Source organism: Tyto alba, unplaced genomic scaffold (assembly GCF_018691265.1).
Source record: "Tyto alba isolate M040663 unplaced genomic scaffold, T.alba_DEE_v4.0 Super-Scaffold_13, whole genome shotgun sequence".
NCBI classification, from domain to species: Eukaryota; Metazoa; Chordata; class Aves; order Strigiformes; family Tytonidae; genus Tyto; species Tyto alba.
The window spans coordinates 1201164-1219543 of NW_024881275.1; the positions used below are offsets into that span (position 1 = coordinate 1201164).

Sequence of the window (18380 nt, forward strand, 5' to 3'; positions counted from 1 at the left end):
CTGACAAGGCTGGTATGTTTAGTGGTTAAATTGGTTAAAACTGAAAGGACAGAGTTGGGGAATTCATGTAGAAGAATTATTCTGGGGGATAGACAGCATGGCTTTTGTAAAGTAAAGTTTGTTTTTTTTAGAACTCCTTGAAGGAGTTTATAAGCACATGGATAAGGGAGATGGGATGTAGTCTACTCTGATTTCCAGGTGGTAATATGTAAGATCTCTTTCAAGACTGTTATAGAAGCTAAGCAGCTTTGGATTAAGATGTACAGTCGTAGCATTGAGTGGATTTTGTCAGTTTTAAATAAGTTAAAAGCTAGAGCACGGTATAGTAATAACATCTATTTTCAGACTGAAAGGAGAAGTCTCTGAGACTTTCATTGGTACCTGTGTTTTCATCCACTTTTCTAGACCTCTATGAATGTTGAGTAATAAGGTTATAAAGTTTGCTGCTACTCAAAGCAGATTAAAAAGCTAAAAGGAAATTACTGGAGTGGATAACTAGGTATTAAAATAATGAACAAGATGCCATAGTCTTAAATGAAAAATCATGCAGTTCTGGGAAGAAATGTTCTCACAAAGCTATCCTACAGTCTTGTTGAAGTAGAGAGCAGAAAGGTCCTAATTTTGCATGGAAAAAATAGGACTGTTTCTTTCTCCTTCTGTGCTTAATAGGAAAGTCAAATATTAGGAATTACTGGAAAGGCAATGGCTAGTGAAGCATAGTACCAACATGCAGTTGTTTTACGAACTTTTAACACCATGGTGAAATCTGTGTGCAGTTTTGTACCCATTCACCCCTTCTTAAAAAGAGGATAATAGTAGAAGTTAATAGGCTAGTCATAATGGTGATCAAATGTGTGGAAAATGCAGCATGTGGGAACAAGTGAATACCCAGTAAAGTCCTTCTGCAGCCTGCAGAAGAGATGATTTCTGAAATAGGTGAAGTTGCAAGTGATGTGGAGGATAAAGGTCAAGTGTATTATTTTCCTGTGCAAGGTTTAGTTAGTACCAAACTAAAAGCTGGCAGGTTCCAAACAAAAAAGTAAGTTTTGTTTCTCAATGCAAGGTATAAGTTAAGATGTTGTGCCTTGCTAAAAGGTGCTGTTGATGTAGAAAGTTTCTTTGAGTCCAAAGAATGTGAGAAAAGCGGGAGAGAATTCTGGGAAGCATTGCTTTATACTTGACCTGTCTTACTGACTGTATCAAGTCAGACAGAAGTTCATCATATGTGAAAATAAATACAGTTAATTGAGTTATAATCTCTGAGGTGAGATTATGCTGCGTATTAGAGAAATAATCAATACTGCATAGAAAGGTACAAAGTTACCTTTGCACAGGCGCAGAGTTAAATCCCTGGATTCAGTAGTATTTTTTTCTTTAGACACTGAATTGTAAACCAATTTGTTTATTGAAAGGTTACTGTTTCAGAACATGGATTAGAAAAATGTAACATTCCATTTATAAGGCCAGCATCTAGAAAGCAATCAGTCTCTCCATGTGTCTGAGAGGACCTTTCTAAAATTGATTTAACTTTTAAAGTTGAATTGGTAGAAATTTTACAGAAAGATTGTTCAAACATGGGGAAAGCGGTCAAAAAAATTGTTTTATTAAGTGTTGCTCTTCTGGACTGAAAAATTATAATTAACAGGATTTTAAAAATACTGGGAACAGGAGTGCTCTTTGTAGTTCCTTTTTCTATTTCTACTTGATGAAACTTTTCACTTGTCAACAGCTCTTGAGGCTCTTGGAACTCATGAGAGTCCTAGTCTTCAGTGGAAGAATCTTATCCTTCAGCTGAAAGCAGAGGCTTTGATTAAAATAGCTAATGCTGATGCTGCAGAAGAAGCCATTAAAGCACTTGAACAGGTATTTTCACTGACTAAAATATGTTTGGTTTGGTTTTGTTTTTTTTTTTTTTTTTTTTTTTGTTTGTTTGTTTGTTTGTTTGTTTTAACTTTAAAAAGTGCTCTCAACTTTCTGTACTAAAAATTCAATCTGTGTATTTCTCCTCTTGCCTCCTTTTTACATTCTGTGTAATTTAGACAACTCCTACCAGCTATGGTGTAATCCAAACACTCATTCTTTCTCTGTTTTTTTAGGCTTTGCTCCAACTCTTTTTCACTTGTAATTCTAATATTAGAAGCTGTCACTTTTGACCTTGTCTGGTCTTGCTTAGTGCTGATGGGTTCTTGCTAGGTCTGTGGCTGTTGTTCATCTTGTTACAATCCTACTTCCCATGTCCTTTACTCACTTGTCATTAGTCATGAACAGAGCATATTACTTTTAAAATTGAATGGTTTAAACTTTAAGCAGAAATTACTTCCCCTCTTTGTTGTCTCATAGTTTCATTCTTTGCTGTTTAGTCTTCTGTACCTTTGTCCTTGCTCTCTACAATCTTCTGCCTGTTCTCCATCAAAATTACTCTGTCTAAGGCTTCCCAAGGGTATTCTATATAAATGTTTTCTTGTCTTTATCTTCGTGCCACCAGCCTGCTTTTGGCACCTTTGATTTCCTAATGTGGGGAGAGAGTAACTTGATCATGTCTATTACTTGGTTTTCTAGATTGTGGATGCAAGCAGTGATCCAGTGGTTTTAGCAATCAAAGGTCAGGCTTATCTAATCAAAGGTTTAATGGATCAAGCTTCAGAGGTTAGTACTGTATTGTCATTCCTGTAAGCTAAGTAGCATTCTTGGTTTCATAGAGTAAATAACTAGGGAAGAATGACATCCTTTTGCAGATTTCACAGGAGCTTCTGTTGTCCCATCCTGATCTGGCTCAGTCCCATGCTCTAGAGGGTTTCATCCATTATTCCCAAAAGAACTATGAACAGGCAGAAAGAAGGTAGTTGTTTTTTTGTTTTCTTTTTGTTTCCTCAAACAGGGAAATGTTGGGGGAGAATAGAATATAGTGTTTTGCAACTTTTGAGAATTTGTCTGATCTGACCTCTGTTCCTTTTATTTAGCTTTCTAAATGCTATTGAAAGAAATGCTGAAACTGCCGAGTATCATCAGTACCTGGGGCTCACATACTGGTTCATGAGTGATGAGACAAAAAAAGACAAAGGAAAAACAGTCACTCAGTTCTTGAAGGTAAAGTCTGGATTAACTATTCATGTAGAATTAATGTTTCCATGTGTCAGAAACCGAATATGGAAAGTACACTGACTGGAATAGCAGACTTGAATATTCTGCTCTGCTTGTTACCATTTACAAGCCTGCAGAGCCTGTAAACCAAGTTGAACTGTGCAAAAAGGCATTGCAGGGAGCTGTGCAGTTACCTGGAATCTCCCTGCTTTTGTTTTCCTCTTTTTACCTAATTCTTAAGGCCTTTGATTTAGCCAAACGGAGTGGTGGTTCTCTCAGTCTTCTCTCTTTGAGGGCTGTAAAGTCAAGGCCTCTAGGTGACCAGCATAGATCTTTGAAAAGGGGAGGGAAAAATTGAAATTGGGAAAAAAAAAAAATGAGGAAGGAAAAAAGATGAGAATGGAGTTAAAGTTTCAGTGTCTGCCCAAGGAAGTAAGTCTGTAAAACCCCACAACGTATATACCTGTCCTGATCTTTGTGGTTTTAGTGGTTGTGGCTTTTTCTCTGAACATAGGTAAGAATGTGAATCCAAAAGATTGTCTGACACCTTTATTATAAACATGGAAATATACAAAATAAGACTCTAGACATTGTAAACTCACCATATAGCTTCATGATAGGTGTTGGCAAATCAAATCATTGCCTACAGCAATGTAGCAGCAGAGTATACTGGACAATGTAGTTGAAATTAAAAATACTTTGGGTTTTAAACTGTTTTATGTGAGTGCTGTAATTATTATTGTCAAAACTGTTTTCTGCTGCTTGGGGGCTCTGTGTTTAAGTATAAAAAAATCTGCCAAGTGTATCTAAAAAGAAACTTGTACTTTAGAAAAGGCTGGCATTAATTGTGATGTAATATGGTAAGAGTATGCCCATAACAGCTGAAACAGAGTAGAATATGAAAATGATGGGAGGTAGTAAGGAACTGTTTTTTCCTAGGACAACTAGCTTGTTAGTACTTCATGTACAAAATGCTTTGTGTCTTGGGGTTTGTAGCAGATTCTGCAAATATTTGAAGCTCAAGTTATCTCTGAAATCTTAAAATAAAGTTTGACTACTCAGATGTATCACCAAAGGAGTTTAAATAAGTTGATAAGCAGAGATTGAAGTAGTAGTTATCACTGGACCTGTCCATCAGTATAAGCCTTCAAAACGCTGTCTTATATTTTACTCATATTTCCTTATAGGCTGCAAAATTGGACAGCTACTTGGGAAGTGTCTTTTATTATTTAGGTAACTACTACAGAGACATTGCCAGAGACAAAAGTAGAGCTTGTGGTTGCTATAAAAAGGCTTTTGAACTGGATGGAACCGATGAAGAATCTGGAACAGCAGCTGTAGACTTAAGTGTGGAACTTGGAGACATGGTAATGTACATTCGGGGGTTTGGATTACTGCTGTTTGGTTTTTCTGTTAATTCTGCTCTTTGAGGAATCACTTCAGGTTTCCTCTGTATTTGAGAATTAAGATGTGAAAACAGATGTTTTGTCATTGCGTAGCGGTTTTCATAGTTTGACCTGCTTCAATTCTATGCTTTAATGCCACATTAAATCTGGGGAGAAGGGTGGGGGTACCAAGCATAACATTGTAGTCATCACATGTGTGATTTAGATGAAGGATTTTTTTCAGTAGGGAGCATGAAGAGAAAGTTCATTTTCCTTTCATATTTAGCTTGTGCCACTTCTTTTCTACATCCTCCAGCCTGCTCCTTTCAGGAAAAGCATACAAAGTCATCAGAATATTTTAAAAAATATTTCTTATATAGCATTGTATAAAAAGTTCTTAGCCTGTGATACTACAGAGCAAGCATAACCCATACTTTGACAGACTCCATTGGAACATCTAGAAAGTCAGGCTAAGTATTTGACTTGCTGCAAATATTTGTATCCTTTCCTGGTTTAAAAAAAATTTAAGAAATTGTCTCTGCAAAATTTCAGGAAGCTACTGTCTATTTGCAAAGACAGGAACATAAGAAATAATCACATCTTTAGATGTGATAATTTCCTTCTCTAATCTGCCACTCAGCCTGCCAGTTTTAAAAAGCCCCTGTAACATTTCTTCATTACAGTAATTAACAGATTAGACAGTTTAATGGTTTTCTGGACTAGGAGTGTTTGTCTTTAACAAGAACTTTGTTCTTTACACATACATATATTTACTAACCTGGCATTTTTGGTGCTTTGTTAGGACACTGCTCTGTCAATCCTGAATGAGGTAACTGAAAAAGCAAGTACTGGTACAGCAAAATGGGCCTGGCTTCATCGTGGACTTTACTACCTGAGAACTGGTCAGCCGTCACAAGCAGTGGCTGAGTAAGAGAACTAGTGGTTGGTTTAAGCCATTTTCTATAAATGCCAATAAAACCGTCTTTGATCTTAGCAAGTTTTGAAAATAAGTTGCCTGATTATAGGATGGCTCACACTAAACAATAGGAAATGGGTCTGAGCAAGCTGTGCCTATCTTCAGTTCCAGAGTTAGCACAATGTACTCTTTTCAGCATAGCAGTGTTCTGTACTAACAAGCCTGGTGGCAGGCTTGTCACAGACAAGCATGGTATAGCACTGAATAATGAGCCAAGATTAGGTACAATGTCTAAACTTCTATAGTCTGCTCTGAAGATGAAAACACTGCGCTGTGTTTTAAAGTTTTGTATAACTGTGCCTTAGTGTCCTGAGAATATATAATTCAAGGAAATAATTTGTTTATGTTAAAGTGTATCGCCTTTTATTTAAATAAATTTGTATCTTGATACTTTAAGTTTGCAGGCAGCTCTCAGGGCTGATCCAAAGGATGCCAACTGCTGGGAGTCTCTAGGAGAGGCTTACTTGAACAGAGGTAGCTATTCAACAGCTCTAAAATCCTTCAGGAAAGCAAGCGAGCTGAACCCAGAGCTTGTGTACAGCATTTACAAAGCTGCAGCAGTTGAGCAGATTCTAGGCAAATACGAAAATGCTATAGCTACCTATCAGCAAATCTTGAAGAAGACAGAAGATTATGTGCCTGCACTGAAAGGTAATATGTCTGAATTTGAAAGTGTTAACTCTTTCTCCTTCCACACACTGTAGTGCTTCAATCTTGTGGAGAGGTTCTTGGTGTACTGAGATTTTTATGCATGGAAGGATAGGGTTGGATTTTGGGTGTGTAGAGCACTGTGATCCCCTGCATGAAAGCTAATGTGTAGTAGCCTGCAAACTCTTAAATCATGATGCATGGGAGTGATTATTTCTCTTCCAGGTATGAAAGGTAATTATTCCTGTGTAGGTACCAGGTCACATGTGGGGAAGAATTGAAGAGACACAGAAGAAGCCAGCTAACAGTGCTGCAATGTCACCTAAGCAGTCAAACACTGGCTCAGCAGTCAATGAAGTCAGGCTGCCATTTCAAAAAGCTGGGCTATACTAATTTTCTGCTGCTCTTGACCATGCATTCCTCACTTTTTGTGTTAGCTCTGGTGATTCAGACCCTTCTGAGCTTCTTTAAGGGATGAAAAATTGCGGTAAAGTATCCCAAGAGGTTCACAAGTGTTACAGGTGGCAATAGGTAGAGGTCTTCAGTATATAGCTGGGAGCAGGAGGAAATAGGGGGACTGGAACTCGTTTCTGGTGATAGAACTGTGATTCTCAAGATACATAATATTGGGAGCATATAACATTTTGATAGCCAATGAATAACTGGTTCACATTCTCCCTGCCACTTAGTTTTCAGTCATTTGCACCCCATACATCCATCTGAAATAGGTGCTGTTTGCTGCTTGGTACTGGTATGAATTTTTAAGTTAGAGAGTGTTCTTTCATTGTGCCTTTTGATTTTGGGGTGAATGTCAGCTGATTTGTGTAAGACGTAAATCAGAAGTGATGGGTTACTGTTGCAACAGTAAGTTTTTCATCTGAAAGGGCTACAGCATGGTTGTCCCTTTACCTCTGCCAGGATATTCGTGTCTCTTAGAGTTTGCCAGACTGAAGTGACATGGCAGAAGCTCCATGATGGAGTTAGAGTATTGTGGATAGGCAGTTGTCCTAATTGTCAGGCAAGAAGGCAACAGCTCTCTGCAGCAACAGTTTGCAGAGGTGTCGTATAGAAGTGTGCATGTGTATGTGTCTTTTTTAGTGTCTGTAGGTGACAGTTGACAGCATTACCTGGAATAAAATGCTTAGAGAGGACATAAACACACAGTATCAGGGCTTCCCCCCCTCTAGTTGCCTCTATACTTACTCTTTTCTTAAATCTCCTAAATCTTCTGTCATAATCCCTTTTATCCTAATCTCTGAGTTGTTAGCTCCAGATCCTACTTTGAGTCTCAAAACAGTCTTCACCTTCTTAGAGACTGTTTGATGTTTAGTCTGGTATGCTGTCTTTTGTGGGCCTTCTTAAAACTCTCTGAAAGATATGTCAGTGTTCTTTCAGTACTCTGCTGATCAGTTTATTTTCTGAATTGTTGGAAACATAGTCTCCTAGTAGGTGAGAGAATAACTATACTGATGTTACTTGAATGGATCCTTTCGATGTATTTCATTTTCCTGTTACTAAGTGGTATACCTCTTCTGTCTCTGCTTCAGCATATCTTTCAATGTACAACTTTGGGGAATAAAATAAATTTTGTTTTTAGATAAGAGATGCTTGCCATCTGAGAAGCTCATGATCTTGGGGCTTCTGTGTGGTCAAGACAAATACCTAGCAGGGGCAAGATAAAGATGCTTGCAAAACATGACTTCTGTGATTAGTAGTTTGGTATAGGTACAGGGTATAATAGCATGCAAAAGATAGCTTCAGAACTGTAAAAATAATACTGAGAATGAAGGATACTCAACCAGTGACTTACTGCCAGACAGAATCACTGCTGGTGCCAGCAGGAGTATGAACCAAGCAGTTTTCTTGTTGATCACAAAATGCTGAAACCTGTGACATTAGATGCAGTTCCTTTTTAACAGTTGGATTTATTGCTCTATGTGATTGGGTTGACCCTGGCTGGATGCCAGGCACCTACCAAGGCACCCTGTCATTCCCCTCCTCAGCAGGATGGGAGCCGGGGAGAAAATAAGATGGAAAAAACTTCTGGGTCAATATAAATGCAGTCTAATAAAGCAAAAGCAAAGACTGTGTGTGGAAGCAAAGGAAAACAAAAGATTTATTCTCTGCTTCCCATCAGTGGGCAACGTCTGGCCACTTGCCAGGAAGAAGGGCTTCAGTACACATGGTGGTTGCTCCAGAAGACAAGTGTTGTAATAATAAATGCCCCTCTCCTTCTCCTTTCTGTTAGCTTTTATTGCTGAGCAGACATCATACAGTCTGGAATATCCCTTTGGCCGGGTTGGTTCAGCTCTCCTGGCTGAGTCCCCTCCCAAGATTTTAGCATTCCCCCAGCCTGCTGGTGTGTGGTGGGGGAACGTTAGAGAGAGCCTTGGTGCAGCACTGCTCAGCAGTAGCCAAAACATTGCTGTCTCATCAACACCTTTCTAGCTGCCAACACACACCACAGCACTATGAGGGCTGCTGTATGGAAAATTAACTCCATCTCAGCCAGGGCCAATACACCATATGAAGTAAAATCTTACTTAAATAGGATTAAATAATGCTGGTTTCAAGTATTTTTCAAAGAAGACTTCCCCTTATGCCTAGCTTGACATTCTTCTTTTTCTGTTTTGTCAATGATTTCTGACTCATATGTGAAGTGAAAGTTGGTGTATTTGCCAAAGACTTAACAATTCAGAGCAGATTTCTCAGGAGGGCTTTACTTAATATTTGAGGACAAACCCAAAGCTTAAGCACTGTTGTTTTTATAATTAATTAGGTTTATTTTAATATTCAAATTATTCTACAGCTCATACTTGACCGGATAGGTTTAAAAGCAAAGGCTCTGCTGTGAGCACTGTGGGTCTTTTGATTTTGGCATAACCTGCACAGGGTATAAAGCTTTATATCAAGCAGAACACTGAACAGGCTTCCACCCTCCCACCCCACCTTCTTTATCAAGCGTAATCATAAAAGCGTCTCTTTTCATAGAGGATATTTTCTCTTATTTTCAGGACTTGGTGAGTGCAATCTCATGCTAGCAAGATCAGCCCTTGATAACTTTCTTGATAGGAAGGCTGTGGATTACATAGAGCAGGCCCTTGAATTTTTTACCAGGTTAGTACTAAATATTCAGTTAATTTCCACTGGGATTGTGGGTTGACAGGCAGAATAAGAGTTAAGCGTTTGAGGATTTTCAGTTAAACTAAATAGAATGGACCAGTCTTCTAATCTAGAAGTAAGTATACTTATTGAAAATATTTTGAATAATACACTCTGAACTTAGGCTGCTTAAATGAAGGGTAATCAAGAGTTCTGCTTTTTATGTTTAAAGATAGAGTCATTTGATTATAACACAAGTGTGAAATGATGCGCAGTTCTCTATAGCAGTCATCGTGTATATATGGGTCTGGCAGGAGGACATTTCTACTAAAAACGGTGAATGAGAAGAAATTGCTCCTTCCCTTCCTCAGTCTTTGTTTTGCATTTTGTAGAGAATTCTTTACTGTTCTGAATTAAACCTTGGGATAGTTGCTGTTCCAGGAGAAGGTCCATCCATTCTGCAGATGAGTCATGTCTTGTAATATAGCATGGTAGTGCTCTGAAATGCAAGAGTGGGTGTAGTCAGCTGATATTTTGATAGATAATAGTTAATTTTCAGAACTGACTCTTAGTCCCAACAAGGTTGGGATACATCTGTAGTTTCTTTTTTTTTTTGTTATTTTTGGCCTTCTAGACCTATAGCTTGCATAGGAAGAAAACTGAATCAAAACAATTCACACAGCTCATCGATTAACTACATTTGAGTTTGTGCCACTGCTCAAAATGGTTAACTTTCAGAAAATAATATTGTTGTGTCTGAATGGGTGTTGTGTGTGTTTTCAATATCATTAATTACAGAGCAACAAAGCACCGTCCTGATATATCTTGCCTCTGGAAACTGCTTGGAGATACCTGTACTAGTGTGCATGTTATTTCACCAGCCAAAGTGAATATTCAAGTTCTAGGATCCCTCCTGGGTAAAAATACAGGCAAAGAGACACTGAAGAAAATTGAGCTGCTCAAACTGGGAGAAAGGTAGTAATTTTTTATTATCAAGAGCTTCTATGCAGCTTGAGACTGTGTAGAGTCTCAAGTATTCTAGACTATTTCATTTCTAAAAAATGAAAGACATGCTGATCTGTCAACACGTACCTACTGAGCAAAGATTAATGAGGTGGTAAATAGTCTCATGCTTCTTCCAAATTACACTACTCATTTCAGGGTGGGTTTCCTGGATTGCCACAGTGGCCGCCAGCACTTACTTCCTCTAGCATAAGCTCTTCTCCTTGTTTCTGTCTCAACAAGGCTACACCCTGCCTGTCATGCAACAAATTGCACCTCTTTAAATGGAGTGGTTGCATTACTTGCTAACTAATTCACCCAGGACTGCTAAAGTCCAAGATAACACTTTAAGCTTTCTGTCTCTAGTACTTTCTTACAAAAATGTCATCAATTTTTGCCCTAGGTATGGGGACTAGAGTACATTGGAAGAGGGAGTTCCTTGTTTCTGGCCCTGGAAGCTCATGATGGTAGAAAATACTTGTAGTATTTCTGTAGCCTCTTCTGTGACTCCCTCTAAGCTTTGTGCAGTTAGGTGTGTAAGGCAGGAAATGCAGCTGCTTAATAAATCCATGTTATATGAAGTCAAATACTTCCTAGGGGAAGTCTGATTAACTGTAAAAATGACTGATGTTTGTTTTAAGTAAAAGCATGCATACTGCAACTGACACAGCTTTGATTTAATGCATATTTGTGGCTTCACAAGTGGTGGGCACTACAGGCTGCCTTTAGACCAGGATAGATTCTGTGAAGATAACTGTCTGAATGAAAATTGGTTAGTTGTTGTTTGCTCTCTGTTCTTGTCTGGGTTTTTTTTGTATTTATGCATGTTTGCTTGGTTTAGGTTTTTAAGCTCTTTCGAATGTTTTTTCAGCTTTCTGCTCTTCATGTAGAGGAGCTTGGAATAATGCTTCTGTGATTCATGTCTCTGTAGGTGTTATGGCACAGCTTTAAAACTGATGCCTTTGCCTAGCATATGGTGTGATCTTGGAATAAATATTTATCGACAAGCAGAGCACCTTACAGCAGTGGGCACTGACATGAATGAGATCAGTGAACTGCTAGCGAAGTCTTTACAGGTATTGCATGGTTCTCCTGTTAAATTCTTTGAAATTTAAATTGGTGTTCATTCTTGTCTGCGTACTCTCTCTGTCCTCAGTAAAGCCTACCTCTCTGAATAAGTAAGTGTGTAAGGTCTTAATTTTTGCTCCTCTAGTGATATAATCCACACTTGATTTTCTTCCAGTGTCTCAAAAAAGCAGTGAGGCTTGACAGCAAAAATCATCTTTATTGGAATGCACTTGGTGTAGTTGCTTCCTGTAGTGGTAAGTCTTCAGGAAAAGCCCTAGCTCCTTATTATCCTAAATTAGAAGGCAACTTGACTAACGGTGTTTATGAAAATCAGTTAGAACTAGCTCTCCTTTTTTCTCTTTCCCCCCAGCTATTGGGAATTATGCACTTGCTCAACATTCGTTCATCAAATCTGTTCAAGCTGAGCAAATCGTAAGTGCTGTAGGCAGCTGCCATCTGTTTTAAGTGGGCATTTAAAACTCTTTTCCCCCAATGCAGTGTTATTTCTGAATATAGTAATAATACGTTGATTTTAACTTTATTTGCTCTGTCTAGAATGTTGTTGCCTGGACCAACTTGGGGGTTTTGTATCTGGCAACTGAAAACATTGAGGTAACTCTCTTTCCTATCCTCAAATATAGTTTCTCTTTCCTTTTATTTTTTTAAGGGAACATATGGAGGCAGGGGTGTGGGCAAACAGTGAAGAACGCCCCTCAGATTTGAGAAACTTACTTCTTTTGAATTGGCACCTATACCTTACTTGAGGCACACAGATTAAGTAATTAAATATTTGTTCTGGAGGAGATAAGTGAACTTTTTCTGAATTGGTGAGGTTGCTTTCCACCCAGGTGGATGGGAGTGAAAAGTATTTGGAAGGACTGAGAAGTAGTTAATCAAACTGGTACACACCAGGTTTGACCAAGAGCTCTTTTAATTGTAAATCACAAATTGAACTTTGAGTTTCCCATAGGTAGCTACTTTCTGCTCATTAGCTTGTTATATGTCTTACTGTAAATCTGTGTAACTCCATAATTCAGAGTTTTTCTGGAAAAGAATTGGAGTACATCTTAAGTGAAGTCGAGTTCTCATGGAGCCAGAACTATATCCTATCCTATTTGCTGGTCAGAATTACAGAAATTGTAATTAATTGGAAATGTGATGATCAGAATTAGTTTTAATAAAAACAATTTCATACTGCATACTGCTTATTGCTAAGAGTTTGGTCACCTTACACCACACTGAGGAAGGAACTCTAAACAGAAGCAGTTCATAGGGAGAAGATAATTTGTGGGTCTTAATCAGTTTTACCATTTTGAAAATGTGTTTCTTTAACTGTTTTCATGAAGGAAAAGTAAATTTCCAAAACTGGCTCCTCTAAGAGTGAGATTTTAAATTTAAAATAGTAATTGTTCTAAGAGGTAGTCTAGCTGCTGGACTGTTTTAAGAAGGAAATATATTTGGAAAGGAGGAGAACTTGGATGTTGTAAAGTTTTTTGGTTTTGTTTTTTTTTTTTTTTAAATAAGACTAAATTGGTTTATTTCTCTGGGTGATGTGTTGTTCCCTACGTCACAATAGGTATTTTTGGTAGTGACCTAATCTTGTCCATGAAATCTCTTCCAATACTGCTGCATGTCAATACCTGTGTATACTGAAAAGTACTCTGCTATGACACCAGACAGTACAATAGCACTGTTATCTTTGGTTCTACAGCAAGCTCATGAAGCCTTCAAGATAGCCCAGTCTCTGGAGCCTTCTTACTTACTGTGTTGGATTGGGCAGGTAAGATGATGAAAAATATAATACTGTGCACCAAAACCAGTTGTTAGTCAAAGAGAGGACTTGGACTTCGTCCTAATAATTGGCACTCAAGCATGTGCCTGAAAATTAAAAAATTTGAGTAAAAGGAGCTTCTGTTTCCCCTGAGGGTGGATGGGACCCTCTGTTTTCATACTGGTAGTACTATGGAAGCTACATTAATTCAGATGTCTTTATATAATGTTTTTCTGGCTGATGTTGCAAATTCTGTAAGAAACTAGCTATCGAAAAAAGCAATCACTGTTTGTGCTCTGAAGCTTTTTATTGAGCATTGTCAACAAAGTACTGTCTTCATAAGGTGCTAGTTATTCTAGCTTTGGCTCTACCTCTAGCTCATTATATGGCACTGCTTAACTCTCTTCTCAGCACCCCACTTCTAATGCCACTGTTAGAAAGTCTCCATTGTACCTGGGACAGCAGCTGTTCTTACTTCTTGGGAGGTCTCCTCTTCCCTCTACCACTGAAGGTTGGATATGCTCCCACTGGGGTCTAAGCCATCCGTGAATATTAGAAATACTTGTGACTCATACTTTTATGATTGCTATAGGTGCACTTTGTAATCGTAATCTTCATAATGCTGACCTGCTAATAATACTCAATTGAAACTGGATTCTAGGCAAGAACTAGCATCACCACATGTTGAAATTCAGCTCCTCTTAGATGATAAGTTGCGTTAACACACACTAGGTTTTTGTCCTGAAGAATGAAGTAGAAGCAGAAAACCTTAAGTTTCAAGTACAAGTGGAAACTGTTTGTGTTCCCCTTAATTGTGTTCATTTTATTCATAAAACTGATGTTTCTTGGATAGTATGAGGAAAAGAAAGTGTCTTCATGTTAAACACCTGAGACATGCCTGAAGTAACATGTGCTGAGTTTCTTACCGATGTCAAAAATTTTAAAATACTTGACCACAGCAACTCTTGCTTCTCTGCAGGCACTTATTGCAGAGAAGGTGGGCAGCTATGATACTATGGATCTCTTCAGGCACACAACTGAACTCAGTATGCATGTAAGTATAACGGTTCTGTTGTCATGAAGTTTCTGCATAGCTAAGATGTCTACTTCGGTGATGTAATTTAAAAAAAAAATAAGCACGTCTTGAGTGATGAAACAGTTATGGTCATGTTCCAGATGAGTTTGTATGACTTCGATGTTGTTCCTGGCCTATGGTGGCACTGAGTAGCAGGCAGTTATTTTATTAAATGTATGAGTCCAGTGGTCCAAGAAATCACCTCTGTAAGTAGTGAAAAAACATTCTTAGTGTTCCACAGAATTGGACAGAGATCAAAACATATAAATTATAACTATTCCAGATGAGAGCAAGGATATTGCTGGTACCCTGAGTTCTGAGAAAGTGGAGGACTTTATGTTCTCTTATACCTTATTTTTGTCTGTCATCCCTTCAGTGGTGCAGCAGGGTGATGTTAATGTAAGAACTCTCCTTGTCCAAAGGACAAGTTAAACTGTGTGGTGTAATTCAGTTTGGTGTTTTCTTCTCCTCAACGCTGATGCAGATTTTTAGCCAAGACTCTGCCTTAAAACACATAATTGTTATTATAATCTTTAATTATTTCACTGTTGCTTGAGCAGGTTTAATGACTCCTATTTTGGGGTTTTTTGTTTGTTTCTTGAGATCGAGGGAGCAAAAGGTTATGCCCATTGGGTATGTTCAACGCTGCAGGATAAAAGCAACAGAAACACTGAATTATATCTGTACAACATTGTTCAAATGAATGCTATTCCAGCAGCCCAGGTAGTCTTGAGCAAATACACAGGTAGGTAATTTAAATATCTCACTAACCTGTCAAGCCTAACAGCTGCATTCAGAATGATCAGATAGATCTGTACTAGTTCTGGCAAAGAGTGATCTGGCTGGGTTGGGGAAAGGCTTCTGAACTGTAAAGTAACTAAACCAGGGTATGTGGGCCACTGATTTCTATTATCACACAAGGATGAAATAGATGTGAGTTCTCTCTACCTACTCATTCCAGTAGATTTTGTTTCAAAGGCTGATCAAAATAAGGTCCAGAGCCTTGTCATGCTTGTCATCAGGTGTTTGCTCTCAGACTTCCTTTGAGTGTGTCTGTATGCACAGGTGCGGGCAGACACTAGCTCCTCTGCCCCTGTGCCATGATGCTTGGCAGAACCGTGCTCCTGGATGCTGTGTAACTCCATAACCTCAGGCATGTGATTGTGTTAACCTTCAGCAGGAGACAGACCGTGTTCTTGGGCGTCGTTCCAAGCCAGCGTGGCCACCCTGTTGGGGTAGGGTCTAGCCTGGAAGGTAGATAGAGCAAATGTGGATTTTCTTTAATCTGCATCTATTACTGTAAATAAATCCTTTGATGAGCAATCTGTTGCTGATTTTTGAGATCTACAAAATAAGGTGCATGCACTTAAAATGAGATAAATGTGAGACTGTATTTCTTTGTCTTTGCAAGCCCTGTTCTTAAATGGACTGTAGGAAGGGCCTAGATGATTCTTCCTAGTCTGGGAAAAAAGGTTAGAAGTCTGAGATGAGATGACAGCTGACAAATCTGTGCCTTGGCTACTAATAAGCATTTCAAAGTTGTAGCATTAGAAGTAAACCATAAGATTCTACTAGTATTTACTAGAGTCAGTACAAGCTGAATAGTTTCTTATTTCATTACAAAAAACCCCAACCCACTGTGTGCTGAAAAACTTAAAATATATTGGGTGCATTAGTGCTGTGCCATAAGATTTTAAACATTTTTGAGCTAACCTGATGTCATGTGGTGTTGTATCTCCCCTGTGTTTGCCTGCAGGCTGTCCAAATTAGTCCAGTGAGCAACTGACAGAAACACTTGGCAATGTGTTTTATATATATGCATACACTGTAGCATCAATGAAATAATGTTTTTTGGAATGCTTTTTCACAGCTCTTTCTGATCACGTTCTCCTGTAATGTCAATTCTGATTTTCTAGAAAGAAATCCAGACGATGCATCTGCTTTCACAATGCTTGGTTATTTGAATGAGTATCTGCATTTAAAAAGGCAGGCAGCAGATGCCTATGAGAGGTAAACTATAAACTTTTGGAAAGTTTACTGATAGAAGCTCCTTAACCTGTTTTTCTGTGCAGCAGCTGAAAAACTTAAGGGTTTTTCTTTTCCTTTAGTAAACTTTGTCAATTCAACAGTGTATTTCAACTAAGCATACTGTAAGAGAAGGTGTGGAGATGTTCTTATATCAAATTTGGAAATTCAGAAGACGGAACTAGAGAAGTAAAGGCATTCCAAGGCTTACGTGTCTTACCAGGACATTTAACTAATTGACTGTATGGTATTTAAGTGAAATTTTGAGGGTTGGTAAGGTTGGTTTTAGTTTTGGTCTCTACCCCATTCTAACTGACGGAGGTGGTTGAGTTTGGTTTTATTTTTTTCTTCTCTCTTCTTGTCAAATCGTAGGGGGAGTTGGAGAAGGAAACCATGTTTGAACATGTTTGCTGATGCATTAAAACTGTAAAATAGGCTGTGTTTGTGCTTAATTAGTATAGAAAATCTTCTGCATAAAACATTTGTCTATTCTGCGCTGAGAAGTATTGTCAAAACATGTGTGTTATATTCAGATGGTAATTAATTGCTGTTATTTTCAGGGCAGCTTCATTGCTGAAAAACTCTGAGGATACTGAGAAATACAATACGGCAATGCAGAACTATGGCAGGTCACTGTGGTAGGTGTTTGTTGACACATTTTTCCAGCCCCTAACTTCAGCTTCAGATGTAGTGAATGCAGTGGCTCAAAACGTGATTGATGTTGAGAGGTGAAAGGTAGTTGCTAAAAATAATCTATTAAACATCACTCTTAACTGTAGAGGAGTTTGACTGAACTTTGTGTGTGCTCCAGAAATGGGTACTATATTTTAAAAAAGTAAATAATCATATGTCAAGGAATTGCTATATGTCTTCACGTTTATATCAGTGATTTCCTTATCCTGAGCTTGATACTTAAGTGCCTTAACATAGTCTACGCAATGTAGTTGTTTTATGGTCACCAGAATACATTGTTTTTTTTTACAATCTCCACGCTTCAGATATGCAGTAGGCTTAGTGTGAATAAAATAGGTGCTTCAGGGTTTATTTGAAATCCCTTCTACCTGACCTTTGAACCAGTATTGACTTGTAAAACCTAAAACATGTGGTGTTGGGGTGTTGTGTTACCTGCATGTGATCTTTCTGCTGATGACCCTCTCTGCTGCAGTCCTGTTCACAACTGTAAGTTCCCTTCACAGTTCCCTTCTGGTCCTGAGGGAATGCAGGACACAGTTCTTAACAGATGAAGACTTTCAAACTTCTCTTTAATATGCGATAGGTCAAGCTCTGCAAGTTAGGTATTTGTCAGCTCTCTAGGGAAACTTCCTATATTCTTAAATTTATGTACATGACACTGAAACTTCTAGGCTGTGATAATGTGATAGTTCATTCTTCAACTTCAGGGAAGATTTTGGAAGCAAGTCTTCAGTTTCCAGTAGTCTCACATCCAAGCTGTATGTATGGTGGTTCCTGTGTGCAACTTACACAAGAGCAAAGCTCCAGTAACTAATAACTAGCTCTAATAAAAACAATCCTGTACTGTTTCTTCGACAGTGGTCTTAGAACAATGCTGTATCTCTGTATGTGCTCTTGCCTGTCTGTGTGCTTGCATACTTTGATTTGCTTTCTCATGCTTCTCCTTTACTATTTTCTTTAACTCTGTTGTACTGACCACTAAGTGACATCCTTGCATATATAGCTGACATGCAGATGTGGAGGACTCTTGAATCATTGTCCTTCATACGACAGTTGGAGAGAGTAACTGCTATAGCAGAAGGAAAGTGGGGAATATTGTACGTTCTTGTCCTAATCTTGCTCTTTTCCAGGTATCTGCTTACAACTGCTGTGGAAAAAAGGATACTGGTCTGCAAAGATAGCTTGTCTGAATCATAGCAGCTGTTGGTACATCCTTCATACCAGTGACTGTTTATGTTTTTACAGTGCCCTTGGTCAGTGTGATAAGGCCATTGAGGTTTACACATCAACACCCCTAACTGAGTTTGATGGAATTGTGGGGATAGCATTAGCTTACTTCAAGAAAGGACTCTTACAAGAAAGTATCAAAGGTAAGCATCTGCCTAATTGAGAGCATTGTGGGACACTTCTCTTGAGATGAATCTTACCAAAATTTGTCTGATCAACCTAGCTGTAGTTCAGTTTATTTCGCTCTTTCAGTCCTAATGCATAAGTACAAATTCCACAACTATTATAATCAGTAGGCTGTTCAGCAGGGTGCTGGAGCTCTTAAAA

General features: G+C 38.4%; 1 protein-coding gene across 2 annotated transcripts in view; it reads left to right on the forward strand.

The window, feature by feature from the left end:
- The window catches only part of TTC37 (tetratricopeptide repeat domain 37), a 51041-nt gene that overhangs the window by 14419 nt on the left and 18242 nt on the right, over positions 1 to 18380 (forward strand). For both annotated transcript variants that reach the window (XM_032993087.2, XM_032993086.2), the window contains exons 12-30: positions 1730 to 1863; positions 2560 to 2646; positions 2736 to 2839; positions 2961 to 3087; positions 4269 to 4448; positions 5269 to 5393; positions 5840 to 6093; positions 9105 to 9207; positions 9991 to 10167; positions 11126 to 11270; positions 11438 to 11516; positions 11633 to 11694; positions 11818 to 11874; positions 12974 to 13042; positions 14013 to 14087; positions 14712 to 14853; positions 16025 to 16118; positions 16694 to 16771; positions 18072 to 18196. In XM_032993087.2, coding sequence (XP_032848978.1) covers positions 1730 to 1863; positions 2560 to 2646; positions 2736 to 2839; positions 2961 to 3087; positions 4269 to 4448; positions 5269 to 5393; positions 5840 to 6093; positions 9105 to 9207; positions 9991 to 10167; positions 11126 to 11270; positions 11438 to 11516; positions 11633 to 11694; positions 11818 to 11874; positions 12974 to 13042; positions 14013 to 14087; positions 14712 to 14853; positions 16025 to 16118; positions 16694 to 16771; positions 18072 to 18196 — 2217 coding nt within the window. The remainder of the gene's footprint in view (positions 1 to 1729; positions 1864 to 2559; positions 2647 to 2735; positions 2840 to 2960; positions 3088 to 4268; positions 4449 to 5268; positions 5394 to 5839; positions 6094 to 9104; positions 9208 to 9990; positions 10168 to 11125; positions 11271 to 11437; positions 11517 to 11632; positions 11695 to 11817; positions 11875 to 12973; positions 13043 to 14012; positions 14088 to 14711; positions 14854 to 16024; positions 16119 to 16693; positions 16772 to 18071; positions 18197 to 18380) is intronic.